Source organism: Falco punctatus (assembly GCF_963210335.1).
Source record: "Falco punctatus genome assembly, chromosome: 7".
NCBI classification, from domain to species: domain Eukaryota; kingdom Metazoa; phylum Chordata; class Aves; order Falconiformes; family Falconidae; genus Falco; species Falco punctatus.
The window spans coordinates 13,744,778-13,771,875 of record NC_137587.1 but is presented as its reverse complement, the minus strand read 5'-3'; the positions used below and the strand labels follow the sequence as shown (position 1 = coordinate 13,771,875).

The window sequence follows — 27,098 nt, the reverse complement described above, 5'->3', positions numbered from 1 at the left end:
ATACTCAAGATGTGCTATTAGCAGGAGTCACTAGGTCTGTCTGTAAAAGGTTGAGACTAGAACGGGTTCTGAACTTTTCATAGTATCATAACATCAACTCTTGTTTCAACCTCTCACAACCCGAAATGTGTCACAACCCTCTGACCAATTTCAGCATGTTCTCATACCAGTTGGCTAGAACAAAATAACCTGCAGAGCAACACTGTAAAACTTAATGGCCTGTCTGTATATTGGCAAGTACATTGGCAAACCTTGAGCGTTTAGAGACCCAGGGTTCCTGCTCTTTTTCCAGTATGTTCTTTAAGAAAATGTTTCCTTACTGCATGTTTAATGTGTAGTCTTGTAGCTACATACTGGACGTAATGTCTGCTTGGAGTTTGTGTAATGATTCATATTTAGAGAAAGAGTATATATAAATCTGCTGACTTCAAAAAAAAATCTTTGATTAGTGTCTGTGGTATAGAATCAAAAGGCAGTAGAGGAAATAGTACACAGCTGGTAGAAATCTGAACTAAAGTTTTACTGATCTTATATTGGATCAAGTCTAGAAACACTTTCAGAAAATCAGTCATGCATCAGTCTGTATTTCGGTACAGACATTAATTGTTAATATGAAGCTAATAAGAACATGTGTAATCTCTGCTTTTCTTAAGCATCAGTACAAACTAGTCCTTTTCCATGTTCAGAATTAACTGTTCATGTACTATTTCAGCTTTTATGTTTGCATGAACTTAGATATGGAAACAGAAATTATTATGCTTGCTAGTATTTCCTACTGGATCAATTACTTCTTACATGAATCCACATTTTCTATGCTTTTTTGGATTGCAGTATAAAGCAAATTGTTTTCCAAGGCTGTTGTATCATAGCAACTTTTCTATTAGCGAAGTTCCTGGGTGTCATGCAAAAGAACAATTAAATTTCCAAGCTAGAGTTTTCCTTCTTAAGCTAAGTATTCAGGTGTTCCTAGTAGCACATTAGCATTTCATATGCATTGCCTAGGTTTAACGTAAGTTTATATAATCAAAGTATTTTAGTTAAATCACAGCAAATATTTCTGGGCATGCTGTCTTGTAAAACTGGCCAGCTTCCTGTGTGATTCACTGAGAAATACCAGCAGAAAACATTTTGAAGAAATAATGCATCAAGTTGTGCAATGTTTTCAGTGTTGAACTACTTGTTTGCATTGTCTCTGGGGATGCTTGTCCTGTGGACAATTATATCTGCAGAACTTTTCATAAAAGCACTTACGCTTGACCAGTTAACAGCTTCAGGTTTCAGCCTCCCATTTCTTGCTGGGTCGTACCGCTCAGGGCTGTTAGCTGCCTCCCAGTTCAGCGGATAGTATCGTGTCCTGGAGTAGCAATAAAACAGGAGTCTCTGGTTTTGCTTTGCTCTAGTGGTTAATCAGTAGCCCTAAAGGCTGTCTGCTGGCTTTTGAGTGGAAAATGAAATTGTCCTGTTCTAGGTTTACCAAGTTAAATTTTCTTCAGAACATTTAGCACTCCCCCTCTCCATGCAGTCACAGACCATAGCCTAGAAAAAATAGCGAACATTTTACAGGCAGCTGACCTGGGTCTCACAACCATTTACCATGGCTATGATTTACATCAGTAGTACATCAAGAGCAAAGTACTTTTGCCAAACAAGGTGGTTTTCCTAATATTTAGTGAAGTGTACACAGTACAATCACAGATACTTTTTTTAAAAATTGTTCTCTTTTATTAAGACAAAATATCACTTACACTCGTGTAAGCAAGACCATTTACACTACTGTGAGCACACACCTCGTAGGAGTTGTGTAGACATGGTAAATGGGCCCAGCAAGGAAAATGGTGTAAGAGTGCAACCGTATTCCAGTTGAAACTGAAACTTAGTGGTCAGCAAAGTAGGAAAACAAACTATAAACTGGGATGCTGGAAACCGAGTTTCCAAGTCGCTTACAGAAACCAAAATCAGTTACTGTACACTTAGAATGTTTAAGTGCTTTTTTTATTCAAGTGAACTCCAAGCGGATGTCTACCTTGAAAGCTGGCTTTTGGTTTAGGTAATTCAAAGTGTCTTCTGTTCTTGATCTTCTAGCTTACTGGTATTTGGTAAAAGTTAATAAAACTTACTTCCTAGAAAAAAATATACCGAGTCATGAATGTTCATTATGACAGAGTTTACTTTTTAACTTCTGCCAAACTAAATACATGCTCACATATAAACACAAGTTGCAGATTAGATGAGACAATCCCCTGCTGACATGATCCACATTCCATAGTGGGAAAAAACCCAAACCAAAAAAAAACCAGAAAAAATCTTTTTTGTTACCCACAAGTACAAGAAAATGTCTTTTCTTATAAAACATTATTCTATATCTAAAGCTTTTAAAATGAAGTATTGGATTACAAATTTGAAGTGTGTGTTTTGAGAAGTACTTCTGAAATCTTCATTTGAAATTATGGTCTTACTAATAGTGATTCTCTTCTAGAAAAATGTAGATGGTGGTGAAAATCTGCTGTAGGAGGTTATAGTCTGAGTAACACAGGAAGGGCCACATCAAAATTCACCCCTGCCTGATCAAAGCGATGATTGCCATTGATAATGCTTCCCAGGGGTTTGTAGCAGTGTTTTTCTCCAACAAGTGGCGTGACAGAAGGTGATTCAGGAGGTAAACTCCTTCCTGAAGGCAGTTTGGAAGTTCAGGATTTTTTCCTGACCAAAAGTTCATGTAAGTGTTTTTGCAGCCCTCGAGTGTTTCAGTACAGTCAACCACAGAGCTGCATAAACAAATTGTAGAGCTAAAGAATAATGTTTTGTGGCTTTTATGATTTTTCTATAGTCTCCTCTTTCATGGATTTGCTCCCTGCTAATGCTTGCAGTCCCTGCATAAAATAAGACATAATGCCACTATGTAACTTATTTACTATGTTATTCAAAAATAATATTCACTACAAGCAAAAGGGGAAGTGTAAGTAAACTTTCAGAAAAAGTGAGCCAGTCTAATCCAACTTTTAATAAAATTGCTATACACTGAACAAGGCTATGGTTGTAGATGACAACTATTATCGTGAGGTCTGAATGTACATATATATATTGTTACTGAGGAACAAGTAACATAGCAGCAGAGTTACAATTGTAGTTTCTTAATTTTTTTTCCCCTCACTTCAGCGGGAACTCCAGAAGACAAAATGCGATTATTTCTTATCTACTACATAAGCTCAGCTCAGGTACCTTCAGAGGTATGTATGTCCTTTACAGCTTCCAACACCAAATTCTGCCACACAGGATTTTTCTGTGTTGTTTCAACTCTAAATAGGTATATCCGCTTGTCTTTGAAGCGAAGTATGAAATGCCCAGGAAATACTAAAACTTCGAATAAATTTTGTAATATTATCAGGGAATCTGCTTACAAAGCTTTAGCCACCATTTCAAAGGATATGAATGACCAGTGAGAAGGAAGACTGTATTTTGAAATACCTAGTTCGGAGTTACTGCAAGACACCTCTTGGTATGCTTTCTATTACTCTGCTCCGCTGCTCAACAGAAGTAGATAAACCAAAATGTTAATATATGACTCTTTTCATTCTGCTCTTCTATATTCAAGAATAATTGGGTCAGTTGAATAGCAGATGAATAAAGGAGAAATGTTTCTTGTGCCAGTATCTGAATAATTTGGGAAACAATATCTTAATATTTCTTTTGAATTTCTGATGATTAATTTAAAGGAAGATTTTTATTATACTGTATAACTATTATGCAGTATAAAAAATATGTTGGGTTAAGCAAAGAGAAAGTATTCTTACAAATGTATATTAATTCCTCTTCATTTTTATTATTTGCTGTTGTGACATTTTACAGAAAACAGTATTCTGTTAGGTTTTTTTAAAAGATGCTGGTCCAAAAGACTGTTAAGTGTACAGGATTTAATTCCACAAATACTGTTAAGTTTACTGAGAGCTGCTCATAGCAAATTGCATTTCAAGTATGAAATGGTAGGAGATTGGATTAAGGCTTATAATTACTTTTTAACTTTGGTTAATGTTACAACTTTACACTGCTTATTTAATAGTTAGGTAAGGATATCTTGTCTTTCCAAATAAAGAGAGTTAAGAGTAGTTTCGACCTTTTGCAATTATCCATTTCATAATTTCAGATTGATTTGGAGCAGTATAAAAAAGCATTGATGGACGCAGGTTGCAATCTTGCTCCTTTGAGCTACATAAAACAATGGAAGTAAGTAATTTCTTTTTTTTCCTGCATGAGGCTGTAACTGGGTGATTTTATAGAACTCAGCATTGTTATCAAGGAATTGTGTGTTATTTGTCATACATAGTAAATAATCCTTAAACCTTCATTCTGACATAATTTTTTGCTGCCATTGTTATAAGTGCAAATCTTATTTTAAAGCTAAACTCCAGAAATGCCAGAACACTGCTGAACATGACCCATAGTAGTGTACTTAATGATCTGACAGAAACAACTTACTGAATTGAATGAAAAAAGCTGTGCTCGTTAAGAATCCACAATCTTTTGGTTCATACCAAAGGGCCATGCTGCCTATCAGTTATTCTAGTTTTACATGGTATCAAAATAAAGTCTTTGTCTTTTAAGTATAAAACCTAATTTCTTTCAGTTCCTCAACTATTGTATTTCTAGACGAGAGGGATGCATGTAATAAATAGGTACTTCCTGAAAGAGTTTGAGAAGTAGAAGTTTTTTCGCTTTCAGATGACCAGGGCGAACATTGTGCAGCGGTATGTGCCTTGAGATCAGCGTTTGATTTCTGTCCCTGCTTTCACAGGGCCTTCACCAAGATGGCGGCGGCGCCAGCCAGCTATGGAAACACTGCACCTAAACCTTTGGGGTATGCTTTTGATTAATTTGCTGTAAGGCTGTGGGTTCTTTCAGCTGATTTTAGCAGTACTGAATGTGTGTTTGGTGCTATACAAGGCCCAGAATAAACCACTCCCCCGTTTGTAAAAGTTGTACGTTACAGACAATTACAAGCACTTGTCTCCCCTTAACAGTGCGTAGGACTTAGACACAGGAGAATAAAAGGGTCTGTGACTAAAACCACCAAGTAACTTAATAAAGTGATATCTGCACCTGCACATTAAATGTGCTCTCGTAGGAGAAGAATTTGGCAGCAGGAGATGGATCCACGACAGCCATCATTTTGAGCCTTATTTAGTCAATGGCAGAAGATAAGTACGTTCCTGTGTATTTACAGCTGGTTCTCTCCGGGGCTTGGAGACACTCAGGGATTGAAGAACATGCTGCTTTTTCATTAGGATGCTCTGGACTGATTGTCGTGTCTTGCTTGTTGAAAGGTGTAGTTATTTATTGCAAGACATGAAAAGAAAAGATAACGACTGTGCTAAGGGTGCTCAGATCCCATACAGGATATGTCACTTGGGGCTTTCCATGCTTGAGAGGATTTGAATCCTCATTGCCAACTTTACTTTCAGGAATGCACTGTCACTGTCATAAGCAAACTGTGGCGCAGTATGGTTAGAGAGAACTCCAGTGCTGTCTCACATGGAAAAATTACCGTTTGGTTGCTTGGAGACACTGAGCATCTCTGTTAACTCTGGTGATTAGGACACCCACTTGAAAGGAGCACGCAAATTGTTGCATTACTGAAGTGGTAAAATAAACTGTTCAACGGCTTAAAGACTAGAACTCAAGACTCCTATTGATAGGTGAGGATCCAACTGCTAGCTTACAGGTGTGTTGCCATACACTCGATTGCCCTGTGGTTTGAAGAATATATTTCATGACAAATGGAATGACTTGGTACTTAAGTTCCATTGACTTTAGTGGGAATTGGGACGTCAGCATAAAGCTTAAGAATGCGTATTTAAAAAGGTGGTCTCACATCATCTCTCTTTTGGTTTTCAGCCTGTTTTCACGTGTTATGAATACAGGATCACAGTTTGTAATGGAAGGAGTGAAGAACTTGGTATTGAAGCAACAAGTAAGTTTAAAAATGAATTAAAAAAAATCTTATCGTATGAGCATTGTGAACATTTAGAAAAACAACTTTCAATACCTCTATTGTATTAATAAAATCAGGTTTACAGTAAAAGAACGAACAGCCTCTGCTGGTGGATAGATCTACCACTTTGTAGCTTCCGGTTTTTAGACAAGTAGAAAATAACGTTCAAATTGTCTTTGAATACCTCCATTTGTAAGGGATTAGATTCTAGTATGTGCAATTAAGACTGATTGCAGTATTATAAAAAGAACAGCTGTGGAATACTCAAAATAGACTAGACTTTCATAAATAAAAAAAACCCTCCATGTCTTTACTTAGAACAGCCTGTATTAAATATGTATTCCAGAGTGATTGAAAAGCTGAAAGTGTTCGTTTTCTGTTCAGTTCCAATTCAAGCATTTCTAGTTTTCCCATGTAAGTAATGTACAACAACCATAATCTTGAAATGTACTTGAAAATCACAATATGTTTATAACGACATGGCCACCTTCAAATATTTACTTAACTTCAGAAAATGTTTCCGAGTATAACTTGGATGCAAATGTCAATGTACACCCTGCAAAAGAAAACAAACGACAAAAAAAAGAGACTGATTGTATAACTCATAGCTGAAATTTTGAATTGTGGTTCCCAGAAAACTACTTCCCTGTAGAGGACACATTATTTTCTTCAATATGCACTTTCATTAGATGGCAATAAACATTTACAGTTAACAGTCTTAATTCTGTAATATTTTGACATCCAGATTTCTAAGAAAAAGACCATTTGTCATACTGTAATTCGTAGTGGAAGAATCAGAATTTAAGTTAGAAATACAGCCTATCAGAACTAAACAAAATGAAATGTTACATCTAATGAAAGGTATGGCTTTTTGACTTCGTTAATCTTATAGCAGCCATTGTTTGTTTAGTCATCCTGTTATACACGTAATTTACGCATGAAAACTATCAGCTATCATGTACAAATTTTAAAAAAATGGTGTCTGGCGTTTGTAGGGTAGTCAACAAAAATAATTCTGCAGGAATTTCACTATAACTACATACAATAAGTTGCATCACAGTTACAAGTCAGTGGTGTGTCACGAAATATGGTTGAGGAAATATATATGCAGCTTGATTGTATGTTATATAGATCTTCAGATAAACTGTTACTTGTAACAATAGATAATTATATTCTATATGAGACTTCCTATTCTTGTATTAAACATTTTGTCATTTATTTTAACGTGTGGCTTTGAAAAGTTAGTATTACTCTTGACAAAATTACTTGCTTTCTTTTGAGTTCTGAGTAAAAAGTCACAATGCAGGTGTTTTCAGAATATTTTTTTTCTGGCTTTTAGTTCCTTCTCCAGGTGTTTTGGGGTAGCCAAACAAAATGCTGTTCTTCCTCATTTTTTTAAGTCTGATGTAGGTTTGTGGTATTCCTGTTAAAGTTAACTTTTTATTTCTCATTCAGTCATTCAGGGATTTACATTGGTTTTTTAACTAAGTGTTTTTCAGTGTTATGTGTAGATCATCCATTGGAATGTCTTTTTTTGATATATTCTGTCAACAAAGCACATTTCCAATTCTGTTGCTATGTAAACTCTCCCTCAGTTTATTATAACTAAAGTGGTTTGGCTGTTTCATACTTGAGATCTTTTGTTGAAGCTAACATTTCCCGTCTTAAATAAGGAAAAGTCATCTTGAATCTCACCTCAGTTTATTCCTTTCCAGTTCATCCAAGCTTTTGTTGCCAGGATTGCAGTTTTTTACCCATTTCTTTGACAACAGTAGTTATTTTTAAGAATCATGCCCTTAATTCTCATCTTCAGCTTTACAATTCTTTCCTTAAATGGCAAAGTATTTTTTTTAATAAAAATTCATACATTGTCACGTCTCCACATATTGGTAATGCCGAAATACAACTCTGTGCCTGTCTTCACACTTTTTTGCACTTCATCCCCTAGCTGGATGTTCCTCAGATGTTTGCATTTGCTGTACAGAAAGGTAATTTAGATGATGATAAAAATGGTCAACCTTTACAAAATATAAGAGGAAAAATGTTTAATGTAGTATTTCAAATGCTCTGTAAACATTCCATAAATAACAGTGGGGCTGCGAATAATTCTTAGTAAGCATTTCAGCATTCCATTAATTTCATGTTATTTTTTACAGAATCTGCCAGTCACACGTATATTGGACAACCTTATGGAGATGAAGTCAAATCCTGTGAGTATAACTGCCTGCATATGGAAAGAGGTGGAACAAATGAAATGTTGAGGCTGTGATATGGAATATGCCATGTCTTTTTTTTTCTCATGATAACGCAGTTAAATCTAGTCATGCTGTACCTCAAGAATAGAACCGATTTTGTAATTATTTCGTAAGATTTTGTGCATAGGAATAATTTCTAAACAATGACAATTCATTGCGTCTCATTGGAACTAATGTTTGTGAGGTTTTTTCTATTCTGAGCTTCTGTTACACTTGTGCTGTACTGCGTTTCTGTTGCTTCTAAATTTCTAAAAGTTAAACTGTGGGCTGAAGTTTTCTTTGCGTCAAGGTGATTTTGGTTTTTTTTTTTAAGAGTGCAGTCTCAGAAGTAAAGTAGTTACAGAGAGGCATGTTAGAGAAAAATTAGTTTCCTGCATGTTCAGAGCTTTGCTATTTAGAGGAAAATATGTTAGTACTCATGTAGTCGCAGTTTGCAAGCAGAGTTAGTTTTGTGTCAGAAAAGCCCCCTTTTTTCCCCTTGTTTCTGTGAAAATTTACTCAGACTTGCGTAAGTTACAAACTTTTGAAACACTTAAATGTTGGCTAGATAGTCAAGATATTTGCTAGAATTTACAGCTAAAAATAGCCTGTAGTCTTTTTATGTGTATAGCCAAAGCAGTCTTTTTTTATGCTATGTATTCCATTCCTTCAGAACTCTTACATTACTCTTTGCACAAACTTGTTCTGAAAAATTTACCTGTTAAAAGTCATTCAGAAAGCTTTCATATGTTTGCCATATCACATCAGTCTTGCTGTTTTAATGATATCTGTGTCAGACAGAGGCACACTTGCAGGATCTCACCCTGGTTAGTAGATTTAAAACATTTTTCTTAGTCCACTTTCACCTTCATGTATTAACAATATGTAAAGGGAGGTAAATAATGGTGAAATATGAGAATGATAAACACACAAATAATCCTGTCTTGTCTTAAACAGTGCTTGGTGCATAATATATATCATGATTGTCAGCAGAAGATCTGCTTTCTCTTAAAGAAATTGACAGTGTTTTCAGTGACAGTGCATTGTTGTTCTATTTACAAGACTCGGAAAAGATGTACAGGCTAATTTTATCTATTCCACCAGTAGAGGTCACTCAGAACACTTAATACAGAAAGCTGACGTTAAAAATTACAGATAACTTAAATGCAGGTAAAAAATGAAACAATTTTTTTAAAAGTAAACTTTTTTTTTAAAACAGTTTTAAAAGTAAAAACAAAAGGCTACAAGTTTAGGACTTGATGTGGAAAAGTTTACAAGCTGTACAGGGGTTTTTTGCTGACTTGATACTGTCACATTTCACTTAGTAGAAAACAGCCACGATTACTTTGATAACTTGGAGAAAACATTGATCTTCTCACTTGAAAAAGGAGAGATTGACCCAGTCTCTAAGACTGTGACTTCATGTTTCACTGCCGTGTCAGAGACTGGAATTCACTCCCCAAAGGCAGTCCTACTCCTCAAGCCATAGGAGATCAGGCAAGCCCTAAAGAATGATTCTCCTAACCTGCAGGAAAACTGACAGCAACTGTTTGAGTAAGTTTCAGCTAACAGAAGCACCCGCGAGTCATTGTGGAATATGTTTAGACTTGCTGTATCATCAACAGAAGGGAAATTATATCTGGAAAAGGTCAGTATGTAGAAATACACCACTGTGGCCTCTGTTCATCTTCTGATGTTTGAGGTCCTTTTTAATTCCCCAGAATAGGAAACTTGCACTGCAGGCAAAATACAAAGGGAGGGGGATTTAAAAAGCTTCAGGTTTCGGGGTTTTTTTACAACACAGAAAAAAAATCTCCTTTGTCGTTCATTGAATCTTACTAGCCACAGTGATCAGTGTATGAGACATACATACAGATAGAAGTTGTAATGCAAAATTAGAACAGATTATTGAGAAGTCAAATCATTACTACAAAGCATGTAAATTATTTATTTTCTAAATATAAAAATGCAACAATAAAGTAAATCTATGAAATGTACAACTTACACCACCGACATTCACAAGTAGTACTGTTGGTTGAAATTTTAAGCCCATTCAGAACCATATGGTGTGCAAAACTCTTGTAGGGTTGCCTGTAAATCACTTTGTGTGTTACTTGTCCCTGATGCTTCTTTTGTGTCACAAGGACAGCTACCAGGGAGGACAAAGGAGTCCATACCTGTGCTTTCCAAGTTTTTCAGAAGCAGGAACAGATGGAACAGTTCTTACGGTCATAAATACTATCCTGTAATGTTAAAAATTTGTCTAGATTGTTTTAACTATAGTTATACTTTTTCTTGAAATACTTATTCAGAAACATTCATTGATCGCTTTAAGGAAATCCACTACTTGGGGTATTTTTAATAGTAACATTTATTGGTCGAAGCAGGGTTTTAAGCAATTGCTTTTGGATAATGTTTTTGTAAGGAAACGTTCTGTTCATAAATCTAATAACATAGTTGCTTTATTTTGGTATTGCTAAATAGAGATTGATTAAAACCTTAAACGTTCCTAACACACACAAAAAAATCATACTGTCAAGTACACACAAATTTTAGCCCATAGATACGAAACTGACCACCAGTTTCTATAGAGTTTTGGAGTTTAAATATCTTCCTCAGAATGGTTTGAACCTTGAGTAAGGACAATCTTTGATAAGTAAACCTTTAATATTTTTATGGCAAAGTTCCAAAATACAGTATGTACATTTGTATTGGCTTAAGAGGTAGATAAATTGTATTTGTGATCTATATGAATGGAAATGTATTTCTGTTAATATCATCCTTTTCAGTGAATATGGTATCTTGCAGGCCTAGGATGTATTGTATTATAACCTTTCATGCATTACAATGAAAAATTCTGAAAATGGGGTATTTCCTTAATCCAAACCAGTTATGTTAGCTTCTGCAGAAAAACAAATACAGACCCAAAATCAAGGATATTTCCATGGGTCTTTTTTCATTTTAAATTGAGGTCTTAAAAATTAAGTTTATACTTGCAAAAGTATGAATTTTATTCTTGAATTGCTTCAGGAAGTCACAAATTCAGTTGTGTGTAAGGAAACTGCTATACAGTTGCTTTTATTGGCAGACTACCTATTTCTTAATGCAAATAAAATCTAGTAGGGTTTCTTTCCCTGCACTCTGAGACCTGATTTTAGCAGGAATAGTATATTTAAACAACAACAAAAAAAAAACCCTGGCTTATCAGATTTCTATTACTTAACCTCCTTTTGTGTGTCTACTTACACAAGCCTACAGCGAAAAAACACAGCAGTAATACATTCAAGAGGAAATGTTTGTAATATTGGGGTAAAAACTGTGATTTTAGTTCTGGCATTAATCTGTAATTCATTCTAACAAGTAGGGAAGCTGCAGCTCTTTATCAGAGTTAAAAGGTTCTCAAATACCTCTCAGATTTATTCTAGCAAGATCAGTCCATTCCCAGTTCTCTCATTACTTCAAAGTCGCTCTACCACCTTATGTACGAGAGTGCCAAAATCATGAATGCTGGCAGGCTTTACAAATGCAGTTGAAATTCCTGCTGGAGCATATAAAAGCATTTTACAGAGGTTCAAGGTGAAATCAGATCTAAATTAAATTTTTTAAAGAGCCAAACTTGAGTATAAGAGACTTATTTTATGTAATTACATAAAACTCCTTAATAGCAAATAGGTTTATTTTGTGTGTGTGTAACCACCACGTCTAGTAAATATTTTGTAGTATTAGAGATAGTTAAGCTTTGTAAGCTCTAATAAATTCTCCAGATAATCTGTCTACTACTCAAGAAGAATTACTTCTGCTCTACAGAATCATCAAAACACAGAGCTCTTGCATGTAAGCACCCAGATGAAATCAACTGTAGCCTGCATGCAGTTTATCCACAAACTAAACTTCACAGTACCTGGATGAAAATGCAGAATAGAAACAGAAGGAAGCCAAGTAGTTGTCAGAATGAGTTACTTAGAAGTTTTGTTTTTCATCTGTAATAATTGGCAAAAATCCTTATTGTTGCCAATAAAAATATTGGAAATGCCTCAGTGTTTTGTATGAAGAATTTTATTTTTTTTTTTATAGTTCAGTCAGACTTTTCAAATTCTTGTGGAACTCATTTCTTCTTCAGGAGCTTAATTTTGGTTTAATAGTAGTCATAAATCATGAAATGAAAAGGGTAAGTTATGTAACAGTAGCAGATTTTGATCTGTCTTGTATTTGGCATTTATTGCCATAGAAGCGTTTTGTTTTATATAACATCAAATCAATAGTAGAACGTTGTAACCTGGAAAAATTTAGTATTTATAACTAACCATGTGATATTCTTCTAAAGCTGGTAACACCTTAATTTTTCTTTCTGCATACTGCCTTTCTGTTGGGATTTATTATGCAACCAATGTATTTTTTGGAATGTGTAATAAGTCGATTTTAGATGAACCAGAACGAAAAAGCTCAATAGGACCCTTCATAGCTCTCTCACTTTTGCTTATTCTGTACTAGCTCAGTTATGTACAAATACTATAAATATTAGTGGACATCACAATTAATTTTGAAAGATGTGACTGCTGAACGGGAAATGGCATTAGTTTGAATGATGTTTAATGTAATAGGTACAAGCAGAAATTCCAGTATTTTAAGATAAAAACATACTTTTTAATAGGAGACAGATGACTACCGGTATTTCGACCCCAAGATGCTACGAGGCAGTGACAGGTGAGTTTACTATGAGTTTTCCTTCTACCCTGTGAAAAGACTTAACAAAAATCTTGCTGACTACAAGTAATTAATTTTAATCATTAATTCTAAGTCAGGACAGTTGGTGTTGAAGGAATTCACAACAGGAACTTGGATCAACCAGATAAATTTTTGTTACTCTGCAAAAGAAATCTTTTGTTCCAGTGACTGAACACACTGCTAACATGTACATCAGTTCACGCACAGGAATGTGTACTCTTACTTAGCAATAATAAATGTTAGACCTCTTTATAGTTTTACTTTTAATTTCTTTTAAGCTTTCTGATTTTTCACTGTTAAAGAAATTTTGGTGCACTGTCCAACGACTTTTTAATTTATCATTTTTGAAAGAGTTAAAATTTTACTACAACCCTTCTTTAGTAATTTGTTGAAAACTTCTTAAAAATTATTAAAAACTGACTGCATTTGCTTTTGTATTAGGTAGGTTTTATATTTTTATATAATATATACTGAAATATTTCATATTTCGTATTCATGTGTATGTGAAGGGAGAGTTAGATATGGTTTATTTTGCTAGTAAAAGAGAGGAAGAAGAATTACACTTGGAAGTTTATAGATTTATGTGGTTTGCTTTATATCTTTGACCAATAACTGTGGCTGCTAGAAACGGAGAACATACTTAAATTTAACATACCTTCTAAAAATAATTTTCATTGAACCTGTGGGAAAACAATCAACTCATTTAATTGCAGGGGTTTATTACAGGAGAATATGGATAAAGTAGGTCCAGATTTGGGTTTAGTTATTGGCATTAAAATCTGTACCCACTTCCTCTGTTCTTGAAACATGGAAAGTTATTTCTGATAGCATAAATAGTAATAGGAAACAAATTTCAGATAATCATATATGTTTTACTGAAAAGTACTGTTAAAGATTACATAATTTCAAAGACAAGCGGATTTTGAAAGCATCAAAGAAAAGTGCCAGTATTTGATTTTTCATTTTAATTGCAGCTTTCACTGTTTTGTTAAGCTTTTATAGCATTTTTGGAGGATTTTGTGCAAAAGTGCAACGATTTGTTTTATTAAAGCCAAAGGGCTTTCCTCGTGTAAACGTGCATTTTTACCCACTCTGTGGAGTTGTTATGTTGCCTTAACAATATAAAGATATACATTTATAGCAGTTCAGGAATGTGCCATTCTGTGTAGCTATAGAAGTCATCATAGGGAAAAAACTTTTAATTTCTGCTGGTGGTTTGTTTGGGTTTTCTACATAAACTCAAATTATATTATTTAAATCATAATTGAGCATGACAACAAAACTGTAGTATAGCCATATAGCAGTTTGTCTAATTCCACCTTAAAATATTTATATAGCTGATAATAAAATATAGGTTAGCTGGCTTGACAAAATATTACTAGTTTTAAATAACAATATCTAGTAGTATAATCAATGGAATGGTGTTAAAAAGTGACCAATTCTTTTTCTAACCTGCTCCGGTTTTAAGAAATACTGGCATTTCTACCTATTATTTTTTAAATAGAGTAGGAACTGCATTACTGTAATTCAGTTTTAGCAAAACAGTATCTTTGTGTCCTGTCTAAAGCCCACATCAAGTACAACCAGGCCTTCCCCTCTGACACAAAACGTATGTAGATTTGTCTTACCATACTCGAACACCAAGAGAGATGGGCTAACTGTTCTGCTTCTGGGGTACCTGTAGTATTCGTGACAGATCAAAGCAACATACTAGAGATAGCCATTCCCTCCTAAAATCAGATTTTCTGATACACTGGAACCTGTGTTGAGTCAGTTGTTGTTGTCAGTTGCTCAGAGAAAACTTGAAATAAGTTGAAAGGAAAAACGCAGTGCTTTTACTCTGTGTTAGAACGTAAGATGTATTTGACTGCCAGGGGCTGCAGGCCAGCACAGGGCAGTAAGGCAGCGGTGGTGTGTGAGCAGAGGGCAGGGAAGCAGAGGGACCCTTCAGAGCTTTCTCCTTGCTTCTTCACTTTCTCCTGAAGGTGCGAGGTGATGCAGAAAAAGAGGGTTCTCCCCCTCTCCCTGCTACCTCCCTGTGCCTAGGACTGTGTATTCGGATGGAGAGGAAGAGTCTGCACCACCCAAAGTGTAACTTACCTCTTCCTCCTTAGATCATTTTAATCCTAATGTTCTTGCTGTGACATCTGACAGCAGAACGCACACCTGCTGCCTGTAGTAGCGTTTGAGATTTTGAAGCATCAGTGTGCACTGCAAACTGGCTGGCTTACCTAGTTAAGATTCCAATAGGCTGTGTTACCAAGTGTCACGAACTGTGCTGATGAAATTTTTTACTCACTGTATTTGTTCCTAGCTAGCAACACTATAGTTAGAGCATTGTCATAAAGCTTATGATTCAAACAGCCACCTTAAAACTGAGGCAGTAAAACTCCTATTTACTCATGTATTCAGTCCTGTAGAATTTCTAACGTAGTTTTCCATAACAAATAATTCAAATAAAATACTTGGAGAATGAATACAGAAAAGCAATTATTGTTCTATTTTATATCTTTGTCTAGTATTCCATAAACATGATGTGTACATGATACTTACTTTGCATATTTATATTAATGTCTAATCAAATTTAAGTTGTAATTTGTTTGTGTTTCTTTTTATAGCTCAGTTCCAAGAAACAAAAATCCATTCCAGGAGGTAAGTCATGTAGAAATAATTTTCCTATGTTCATGAGTTAAAAAAATAAAATCCTGAAGTACCAGTCATTTTTGATGATAGTGATTAAGAAAACGGAGGTCTTGTTTGCAAAAACCACTTGGACTAATTATTTCTAGTATTAATTATAATTAGCTCTTATTCTGAAGAACTCTTTATCTTCAAAAGACTATGTAAGCATTAACTAATACTGGAGAAAAAAAATCCAGAATATTCTTCTAGAGGTATGTACGGGGATTTACTAGTATCATAATTGGGGGTTTTAAATTGCTGAATATCCATTTTCATACCAGATCTTCAGAATGCTTTCTAGATTTAATCTTCCGTCTGGCCTTAAACAGCAGTGTTGACCACTGATATAAGTGACAGTATTTTAAAAAGTCTCTTTTTATACAAATGTCAGTAACTTCCAGTATTTTTCAACATAAATATTTGCAAATAGTAAAAGTCTGTTACTTACCTGATCTTTCTACCAAGTTCTGTAAGCAAAATCTTTGACATGGCAATATACAAATGTCTCTGATTTCTTGTGAAATGTCCTAATTAACCTCCCGAACAAAAGAAATAGCACATGGTGTCATATATTTGGCTAGCACGTGGTCATAGTAAAAATGTCAGTAGTAACATAAATCTATAAATATAAATAGATATAATATATAAATCTATATAGAATTCATACAGGGTAGTCAAACAATTTTGGATAGTGAATGTTAAAAAAAAAAAGATACAACTATTAAGTCTCCTTTTTCTATTCATTAATTATTCTCTGCTAAACATAGCCCAAGAAATACTGAAGGCCTTTATCTGAAATATTATAGATTATAACAGAAGTATTTTATTTGTGTCCCAAATTAATTCTTAAGCATCCGTAGAAATATTTTAACGGTTCCTATGGCCACTGGAGACATCTGTGCACAAAAAAGTTGAACGTGTTGAAACTGCGTATGTTTCAAATATTTCTTAGTAGAAGATAGGGACATGTTAAAAGCTCTCAGCTTGCTCTTCTGCATCCTACTAAAACTCTTCTGTCATCTTCTTTCAGGTTCAGGTAGGAAGCTAGTGGTTCTGTCCAGTTTTTACTAGACTGCAGTGTGATTAGGATGATTTTTCCTGTATATTTAATGATTTGGTATATATATTACTACTGAAATGTTAAGAATTTGAATGCATACCCTGGTTATGTGTGTGTTGCCTTTCAGGCAATAGTGTTTGTGGTTGGAGGAGGCAACTATATTGAATATCAAAATCTTATTGACTACGTGAAGGTACGTGCAGTCCTGTTGGTTGTAGTTTATAACTGACTGATAGAAACCACTTTTAGCAGGTTTTCTGTAACATTTAGTATTTAGAAGATTCAGTCTACGAAATTAGCCTTAACATCCTTACTATATACAGAGTCTGGGGAAAAAAAAGTGTGTAAGAAATCTGTAGAAAATGTGGATTATTAAGTCAGAACAACAGCGTTACTGTTTCTGCTATTTTTGCCCATGTTGCACTTTTGAATTGAGTAAATAACGCAGAATGCAGTTTATTCTATCTTCATACACACTAAGATGGTTGAGAACTGTCAGCAGATATAGCAGATATAACTGAATTAACCTGTCTTCTGTACTGATACATCAAACACTGGCTGGCTGGCTGGCCGTACTGTTTTGGAGTCCTGTCCTAGTGTTCATTTGCTAGTTCCATTTCATAGTTAAGTAAAGCAGCCACAGTACCACAGCCTTGAAAGTAAGGAGCTGCTCAGGATTCTCTAGTTCCTAAGTGTCACAAAAGAGATACTACAACACTTTTTCATCTGCAACTTAGCAATATGAAGTCAGTTCAAAACAAGATCTACAGATAACAGTATCTTATTTTACAACAACCTTACTTGAGCGTAACGTCTGTCATTTCAGAAGCCAACATAATGCAAATACTATGCTACCTGTCAGAGCAAAGATCAGATTGGCATCAATATCTAAGAATTTATTATTTACCCACATTTAGAAGTTTTCACTCACGAGTTAATGGAAGCTCATTCTTGATATGCTGCATCATTTGAATCTGTGTAGAAATCATAAGAGGTGTCGTATGCACAAAGAAGGAAATACATAACTGACTCTGTAGTGCTGGTATAACAGATTTAATTTCTCTGGTTCCAGCTGGCCAGCCTAGCAGAACACAGGTATACCAAAAATTAGTGGATGGAGAAAAGTAACTACATCATTACAGTTCTTGGGGAGCAGGGCTGAGATTCAAGCAATTTCCAGGAACAAAAAATACAAAGGGAATCTTGATAATTTATTACTCACTTTGAAATTTAAGAGCAGCAGCATACCATTCTTCCTGCCTGATCTTAACCTTGTTCACGGTACGATCACCTGTCCTGTGGCAGACTAGATTGAGGTTTTCCACACAAAAGAATAAATAGGGAGCATTAGTAACGGAAAAAACCCTTCTTCCACAGAACTAGCACATGAAAGTGTTATGTCCAGGTAAATCTTGAAGAACATAAAGCCAGAAAGTGTGTGCCGAGTTGTTTTCCCCTCTAACTGGCAGCCATTTTCGAACGCAGCTGATCTGGATAGGGGAAAAGAAAGGAAGAGGAATTTAAGTTAGAGTAATCATTTAGGCTCAGCTTAGCACTTAATCACTATTATTGATAGCCCATTATAGCATTCAGTGGGGCATCTGCCTGTAGCAGAGTACATTGTCAAACTTTTGGCTTGCTCCTTAGCTTACCCAAAGCCACTCCAGGTGCTCTATCAATTCAAAAGATGCCCAGCAACATGTGTGTTTGTGATACATATTTGTTACTTCCTACTAAAATAAAACTCTTGAATCCCCTAGAGGCCAATGCACTTCTCTGATACACAGCTGCATCCTGACGAGTGTTTGCTGTGTATGCATCCATGTATAGTATGTATATACAGCACATTTGTATGACGACAAGTTAAACACTCGGCACTTCACACAGAGTGGCAGGAAGCTGAAGTTTCTGAGGAATAAGAGGGCAAACAGGAGGTCATTTGGTAAAAAAATGGAGAGGACAGAAGGAACTGAAAAATACGGGAATGGTAACGTGAAACCTTACAGAGAGTCAGAAGTTGGATGTAGTTTTTCTTCTTCTGGAACTCATGGACAGAGGTTTCTTCATCATCAGTTGTCACAGCTGAAGGCTGCTCTGAGTTTCTCCAGACTGTGCGCTTGGTCAGCGGGAGATGACCTCCCAAGAGGGAAGATTCCCTCACCTTTATGCAACTTAGCTATTTGCTCTTGAAAAACCAAGAAAGGTTAATGAAAACCCTAATTCCACCTCCTGCCCTCTGAAGACTTGTCTGCCTCTCCCAGGTGACTCTTCCAGGCTTATCCAGTAAATTTTATTTTTCCCTGTGGTACACTTCCAGCATCTGTTGTTTCAACAGATGTAGCATATTAATTATTCTAATATTCAATCAGTCTTTCTCCAGAATAAAAAGAGAGAAAAATCAACAGCTCTGTTCTTGCAAGCAGATACCACAAAGATTTTATTCACTGCTTTATTTTTCTAAGCACTATCTGTTTTGCCAGTTTGCCTCTGAAAGCACAGAGAAAGTATTTTAAGGCTTTCTAAAACAGGAAGTGATGTTCATGCAGCTTTTGATATTCTGGGATTTTTTTATAGGAGAATTAAGAGGAACCCTCAAGTCCAATTATTTGCAGTTCTGTGCTAGAATGGACTATCTCACATTGTCAAAAAGGAAGTATTTATAATGTTAGTGAGGCAGATTATGCCTTAAGATAAATATATTGGCCAAGCCTCAGTTCAACATGCTGAAAACGTGTCATCAAAATTGCGAGCTATTGGGAGCCTCCAAGTGGAGACTAGCACACTGCTTGTACAAAAGAATTGAGCATGTCCTTTAATTTCCTTTTGTAGATGGTTAGGAAGGTACTGCTTGGTAATCTGTTCCAGTCTACCTGTGACATACATTATCATTTATCACAAGAAATTTAAATCCAGCATAGTTTTTCAGTTGTGAAAACATACTGGACTTTGAAGGGTACTGAGATTATTTTTAAAATTTTTTTAGATATTATGCAGTTTCATCTTGGCTCCAGTAATTACCTGGAGATAGAGCTCTTTGAATGGAATAAATAATTAACTTTAAATAAAAGCATACATGTTTTAAAAATCATACTCTTAGAAGCGTATATATGACAGAAGTGTACATTAATGTGTTTTAGAGCTGCCTGGAAGGCAGCAGTCCCATTTCACAATTGTTTGTATAGTTTAAATTATTTTTTTTTGGTAGTAGACAGAAACAAATGCTATCCAGTCATGTTAGTGAAAGTGGAATTTGTCAAAAGCAAATCAAACCCAAACCTATTCAGGCATCAAGTTTTAAAAAACCTGGCTTGAAATGCGGGAACATGCAAGCTTAAGTTCCTGCTCAGTGACAACAGCTTATTACCACAAACCACTCAAAATCAGTACAGATGAGGACTTGAACCAGGATTACCATCTCCCTGCTTAGCGTGTAACCACCAGCTAGGGACTGTTCGAATCTGCTTCTGTTACCTTCTGCTGAAACAGCACACAATTGGTAATATATATGAAACAAGATCATTCTGACCAGGCTTATGTTCCTATTTTTCTCTTTAATAAGTAAGTTTTACCTAACTAATACAGGCAAACGCAAAATAATTTTAACAGTGAAACAGATTTCTCAAGCCTGTGCTTGAACTTTGAAGAGCCATAGGATTATTAGCCCAGCACTGGAAATAAACTTGATCTCAAACTATGTACTACTTAAACCAGTTTTCATTTCCAAAATGCTAACATAGCACTTTGGTAGCCTTACTATCAAGTGAATACTGTTAAACTAGAAACTGGGTTTATTATGCATCCAATTAAAATCAAATATAATGTTATATTTCAGAATCCCCTTACAAAAAGGGTGCTGGTTTTAACATGATCATATGGAAATGAATTACAGCTTGAAGTTTTTGGGCTCAAACATAAAAGAAACAGCAAATACATTGTTACTGTTCTTAGCGCAGGGGTGAGTTGTTTTCAGGGGTAGGTTTTGCTCAAGTATAGGTACCTCAGAGAACGAAGCATTCTAATGCGTTTAAATGTGTAAAATGCCCCAATTTTTCCACTTTCCTTCTGCCTCTGGTCTCTTTTCCACTTCAGTTTAATCACAGGGTTTTTTCCTATAGTGGAACAACTGTTCTTTTTCCAGCTGAAAGTGCAAGACTTCAACATCATCAAGCTTTGGTTTTGGTTTTTTTTTTGTGGTATACAATTAGTTTAAGCCGTTTCTGCTACTCTGTTAAACACCTGATTTCTTCCTGTCTTTTCTTTTCTTAGGGTAAACAAGGCAAACATGTCCTGTATGGCTGCAGTGAACTTTTTAATGCTACACAGTTTATAAAACAGGTAGGTACTTTTGATAGACTGTAATCTTTATTACTGCTGTAACTGTGTGTTGACTTATTTACATCTCCCCATGGATTTTTACAAAAAAACCAAGCTTAATTTGTGAAAGATTAATACATGTTCCTGTTGTCTGTTTTCACTTGATTGAAATGGACCTTAGGAGTCATTATTTTTAATTAACTTTTGAAGACCTGTATTGCCAATGTGAGTTCACAGGTAATGCAGGTGAACAAGTTCATAATAATTGCCTTACCATAAATCCTAATGAAAAAAAATGACCCAGTTCTTGATACTTTCACAAATAGCATGTCTTTCCAGGCTATTCTAGCAACTTTTTACAAGTTAAAAACAGCTGTTCCAACTGTGATCTTTTAATCTTTGTCCTAAATTTTGCTATTTATAAATGCTGGCCTAGTGGGAGCTTGACATAGTCCATACCTATACTAAAAATCAGTCTTTAACTGCACTAAAAAACATTATAATTGCCATTATTTCTCTATGCCTCATTCCCATACAAATGCAAAATAAAAATTATTCACAGTGGTCAGCGAATAGCAGCCCTTCAGTAGCTGTCACCACCTATGGTATTGCTTCCTACCAAGATGAGAATAAATTGTTATTTAAAACTACATTTTAAAGAACTAAATTAATTTTTGCTGCACTTGAAGGAGACGAATGGTACTTACCAGCATATAACTCCTCAGTCAGCTTAATGCACTGTTTTGTTGACTTGACTGCAGATGCTGTACCTTTACCTCTGGACTTAATCAGATCTGAAGATGTGAAGCTCCGATCCTCTCCTGTGAGGGCAGGGATTAAATGTTCCATTACCAGCATATTTTTAGTTGTAAGAGACAAACAAAGCTTATAGGACAGAAATATTTACTGTGTGAACTAGCTATTAGTTTGACTGAAAGAATAAGATTAGCAACCTAATGGTTTTCTGTCTCTTCATCTCTAGCTGTCCCAACTTGGCCAGAAATGAGACTGAAACACCATTACCTGGATGGCAGCCTGACAACAGAGAATTGCTACAACTTCCAGATATCTTCATTATCTATAATTTTGTCATTATATTAAAACTTAAACCCATTTCATTAATACAATAACTTTTAAGAAAAAAGATCTGTAATTAATATGGTGTATATCAACATTTCGGAAATAAACCTTAAAACCTGCTATATTTTTGGTGGGGGTCAGTTTCACATCATTAAATGCAATATTAGCGAAGTTACATGACAGTGCTGGCTGAAAAGCATAGCATTTTCAAGTTCTTGTATATAGTTTCTGTTACAGTTAACAAAGCAATAGCTTGAAGAAAAGGTCAAGTCTGTCTTTAGGAGATGTGTTCTTCTTGAAAGCCAGACTATCTTTATTTGGCAAAATTGAAAAGAACAAAACTGCCTTTTAGGACGACAGACAAACCGCCTTAGTGCAAGAGAACTACTACTTCTGGTTCTTAGCCTTTTGTTTTACCAAAGTCGTTGTACTTAGATTTGTGCAGTCTTTGCTTGATGGTCCAAAGATGTACTTGAAGATACCTTCCATACAAGTTTCTGATGCAGTAACTTTGCTTTTCTCTTAAGAGAAAATGGCTTGTCTACACAGTCACAGTTTCAAACTGTAAAACTGAAATCTTTAATAATTTTCTTCTGCACATTTTATTGTAACTGCTTTGACTGTTATGTTTGGGAAGAAACCAAGTCATACTCAACAGAACAGCTCTGAACTGTTTTACAAGCACGTATTTAAAATAGAGTTTTTAACAGTTGCATTAGGTAGGGGTGGTTTAGTAGTTTAAAGAATCTCATGATATAATTAAGTTTCACCAGTAACGAGAGGTCTGGAGAGTGCATATGGGAACTGAGAGAAAGTCACAAAGTTTCTTTATAGATGCAGGTCTCTGCCTCTAGAAATGTTCTCTCTGGAAACAGCACTGCTACTGGTGAAGCAATACTATGTCTTCAAAATGAGGTCTAACACTCAAAAGGTGAAAAGAACACACTTGTGGGTTTATTAACAAACTGAGATTGTAAGAATTACTAGCTTACTGTAAATTTTTCAGCAGTTTTTTGTACTGTTCTTCAATGTTGAATGTTAATTTTGCTTTAAGGCAGTATTTTCCCCAGCTAGATTTTTTCAGAACATCTATACAAGAGATGCAGTTGATCTATTCCTTAAAAGTACCACAGTAAAAATGTGTGTAATCTAGACCATGTTATCAAAAGGTAGCTGAGATATTAGAATAACGTTACTGAGTGTTGTAAGCTACTCTAGACTACTGCTATAAACTTCGGGTTTTGCCAAGTCAGTATATTGTGGCACTACTGACACAGCAAGGGCTCACTCTGCCAAATGCATTTTTTTATTCTAATTCCGTATATATAACCACATTTGTTAGTAAAAACAAGGTCAAAGCACATTTGGAAAAGAAAATTACATTTACGTTGTTTGCTGCTTCCTGTGGGAGTTAGTTCCAGGAGCTTGAATAATGCATCCCCAAGAAAACTGTGCCTCCTATGTAAAGATCTTTAGCCTTGCAGCTGACAACCAACTTTGAAAAATCTGCCAATAGCTTTTTGTCCTGGTCTTGACCTTGCTTATTTGAAACAGGAGCACTCCTAAATCACAGCTTACAGAATCAGCTATTTCAGTGAACTGTAAAGATACCATAAATTGGTGTCTGTGTTCAAAAACTTGATTTGCAGCTTTTACACCGCCTCTGGAGACAGGTTTCATTTGTGCCCAGCTTTATAGCTGGATCTTCAGGTCTGTTGCGTGAGCATGCACTGGTCAGTTCAGATTTTGGTTTTTTAAAAAATTAATAAATACAATTCAAACACACTTCTCTTTCCTCTCCAAGCTAGTTTTCTGGGTTTGTTGTATTTATAGCCCTAAAGCTCTCTGTTGCCATTAAAGTCTCACATTTACCACTTTCTGTAACAGCATACTCATCATCCTTCCTCCCTTCTGGCATGACCGCATTTATGGTGTGCTGGTTTTTGTTACCTGGCCCTTTTCCCTGAATACCTATGTGGAATCAGGAACGTGGAATGCTGTACAAGAAGTCTCCATGGTTCATCTGGAGGCAAACAACGCCAGAGGCACGCTGGCTCTTGGGCAAGCTTATTCAGTTCATAGCCAGTCACTATGCCCTTCGCATCCTCAACGGTCCCTCAAAGGCCTGCGCTTAAAGGAGAGGTTATACCTGGCTCAGCAAGTATTTTAATTAAAATAGTGCCAGCAGCATTCGTGTTGCTAATAAATATTTTAGGTGGCTGCATGGAGGGCCAGGGAGTTTTGGAACTCTCCGAGCCTCCCCTTTGTTAGCAGGCTCAGGCAGGGCTGGCGGGCAGGGCAGCCCCAGCATCACCCTCTAGCGCAGCAGCTCCAGCCTCCAGCTCTCAGGACTGGCGATTCCTCACCGGGATCTACCTGCCCGTTTAGGTAAGTAAAAGCAGCACAAGGCTGAGTGCCAAGTGCCATACTTGTTCTCAGGAAGAAGGGAAGCAGTCTGGTCTGCAGCTGTGGAAAAGTGGTGTATCTGTCTTTCAGGAAGTATAGACAAACCTTACAAATGGTTGCATGTACTTGGCACTTAAGAATTAATTCAGTTTGAAACAATAACCTTTCGCTTGGCTTTCTTGTTTTAAGTTGCAGATTTTAGAATATTTAGATGGCCATTTTGCAAATTAATGATTGGTTTAGTACTTTTGGGGTTTCAGAATAAGATGCTTTTAAAGAAGAAAAATAATAAAAAAGAAACAATTAGAATAAGGAAAAGAAACCTCTGGAGACGACCACTTGATTTAAATGCTAGTTTAACACCAGTATAACATTATCTGATACAAATCAATATTTCATCCCTACATTAAAAGAAAATTTTGCTAGGTTTGATGGTGTTTACATAGGTCTGAATGGAATGTAAAATAGCAGCTTTTTTCCCAAAACTCATCAGTACTTCAGATAATAGGAACACTGCTTTCACTCGCAGTTCCAGAGCCAATACTGCTATGCATACGAAGCTCCATGACTAGAGCTGAAAAAAGTGCAGCACTCATCTTTTCAGTCAAACAATACAGTCCAAAATTGCTTAATTGTTAGGCCAGTGTGTTGACTGAAGCAATCCTAAAAGGTTTATGAGTAAGTACATAGCAACTAACTCCAAAACTATCACAACTGAGTTCTTCAGATCTGAAATAAAAGATGTTGGGCCAAAACAACCTCCTATGCCTTGTTTACTGACAGTGGAAAGCCCTACTCCCTCTCTTTGGTTGGATGATTCGTTAGTTGTTACTCATTGCTGACAGATGGCCCTGGCTCCTAGAAAGGCAAGCTTGGTCAGTGTTCTAACGTTACAGAAAAATTAGCCACAGTGACGATGATTTCTCTGTAACTTCAGAGATCAGAGAAGATGTTAATAATTTTCTTGCAGTGAATCAATAGATGATTTGACCCACTTCTGTTTTATTTGGAAATGGTTTAGTGATGCTACTCTGTGTAGAAATCTCAGTCATTTTCAGCAACATTCAAATATATTCTGCTCCTTAGTCATAGAATCATTTAGGTGGAAAAGATGCAGTCATATGCCACTGAGACATGCATGCCGTCCTTCAAAGTTGTCCAAAAATCTGCATCTTTAATCTACCAATGCATCATAATTTTCTTTCTAAAATTATAAACCCTTTGGTAGTTCAACTGCCACAAGAATTTGAAATTGTAATTGTAAACTTTGTAGCTTTCCCTTTATCTGCCAGTGTCTTTCCCCTTCTCAAAACCAAGCGGGACCAAATTTTACAGGTTTAAATTTTTTTTATAATTTTAAAATACCTTAAACATATCCCAGCTCTTTCTCATAATTGCATAGGTTGGCTTTCTTCGTCTGGCAATGGAGGAGTGATCTTTATCCTGTGAAATGAGACACATCCCCAAAAGCCTCAAGTCTATCAGTCCCGAGTCCTCCCATCTCACATGTCTGCTTTCCTATTTTGGGCAATCTAAGGGGTACATCATATGTATAATTTTCTTTAGAAGTGGCGTTTTTAAGGAACTCTGTGGGCATGCAAGGTAACTATTATTTACTGTTCCAAATTCCTCTTTGTGTTATGCATCTATCATGATAATAAACGGATGAAAATTAACCTGGATGGAAATGAAGTGCCAGAGAGTGCGTAGCTTCCATTAGCAAAAATTGGCGTGGATTCTTTCCGTATTTGCTGGGATATTTTGGTTTGGGTTTAGTAGTAATTACTTGATAGGAATAAAATTCTCCATCTTGTTTCCTATAGTTAAAACCATTCCCCCCCGCTTTTTTCTCCCTCTCCCCAAAAAATTAATGATACCTTCCCTCTTCATATTAGACCTTCAAATATTTTCAAATTATACTGAAGATTTAGTTTTAAAAAATAAAGGGGTTACTTCTACCTCTTTTGGGGGAGTAAAATTACTCGGGTCAACTCAAATAATTTTTGTATGGTGGGCTTTATTAAGCCGTTTGATTTATTCCCTGAAATTAACTAGGACCAGTTGTACAGCCAGCTACAATGGCAAAGCCTTCCCAGTTCTTACTGCATCTTTTACAAGGAGAATAACTGCAGCACCTTGTATAAGGTGTCAAATTTGGCACCTTATACATGAATGACATCAGGAGCCCTGCTCTGAAACATTTATTACACGCAAGCATATGATTTAAAAATAGAATCCGAGCATTCCATCTCAAATATGCCTCTCAACAGACTTTTTAAACCATAAATTGACACAACACAGTTTTTATCAAACGCAAATAACTATGCTTAGACACTTTTTCAAGACCACAAATATGCACTGTATAAAATGGATTGAATAAGGGCAACATTTTCTTCCATCTATAAATCCCATATGATCAGTGTCTTCCTACTTGATTTAGTTTGTCCTTTTATGCAACAGTGGTTTCTGCTATGTGTCTATAACAAAGGCTATCCGATCAGGTCACAAAACCATACCAGAGAGAGGTAACAGCCGAAGATAATGGATTATGACACAAGATGTTTCACGGGCAGGCACACGATTTTTTGTGTTGAGCTTGTGTATTAACAAA

General features: G+C 35.8%; 1 protein-coding gene and 1 long non-coding RNA gene across 3 annotated transcripts in view; one reads left to right on the top strand and one right to left on the bottom strand.

Moving 5' to 3' along the window:
* Positions 1-22,203, top strand: part of SCFD1 (sec1 family domain containing 1) — a 54,926-nt gene extending 32,723 nt beyond the window's left edge. The window contains exons 16-25 of one of the 2 annotated variants that reach the window (XM_080397033.1): positions 3,157-3,227; positions 4,142-4,221; positions 4,790-4,852; positions 5,890-5,965; positions 8,143-8,196; positions 12,872-12,924; positions 15,564-15,597; positions 16,815-16,880; positions 20,954-21,022; positions 21,984-22,203. In XM_080397033.1, coding sequence (XP_080253159.1) covers positions 3,157-3,227; positions 4,142-4,221; positions 4,790-4,852; positions 5,890-5,965; positions 8,143-8,196; positions 12,872-12,924; positions 15,564-15,597; positions 16,815-16,880; positions 20,954-21,022; positions 21,984-22,007 — 590 coding nt within the window. In that variant the 3' untranslated portion in view covers positions 22,008-22,203. The remainder of the gene's footprint in view (positions 1-3,156; positions 3,228-4,141; positions 4,222-4,789; positions 4,853-5,889; positions 5,966-8,142; positions 8,197-12,871; positions 12,925-15,563; positions 15,598-16,814; positions 16,881-20,953; positions 21,023-21,983) is intronic. The other variant, XM_080397034.1, reaches the window with a different exon arrangement.
* The window catches only part of LOC308067730, a 39,830-nt gene continuing 33,761 nt past the window's right edge, over positions 21,030-27,098 (bottom strand). Inside the window, exon 3 of the long non-coding RNA XR_013929714.1 lies at positions 21,030-21,822. This is a non-coding gene — a long non-coding RNA (uncharacterized lncRNA). The remainder of the gene's footprint in view (positions 21,823-27,098) is intronic.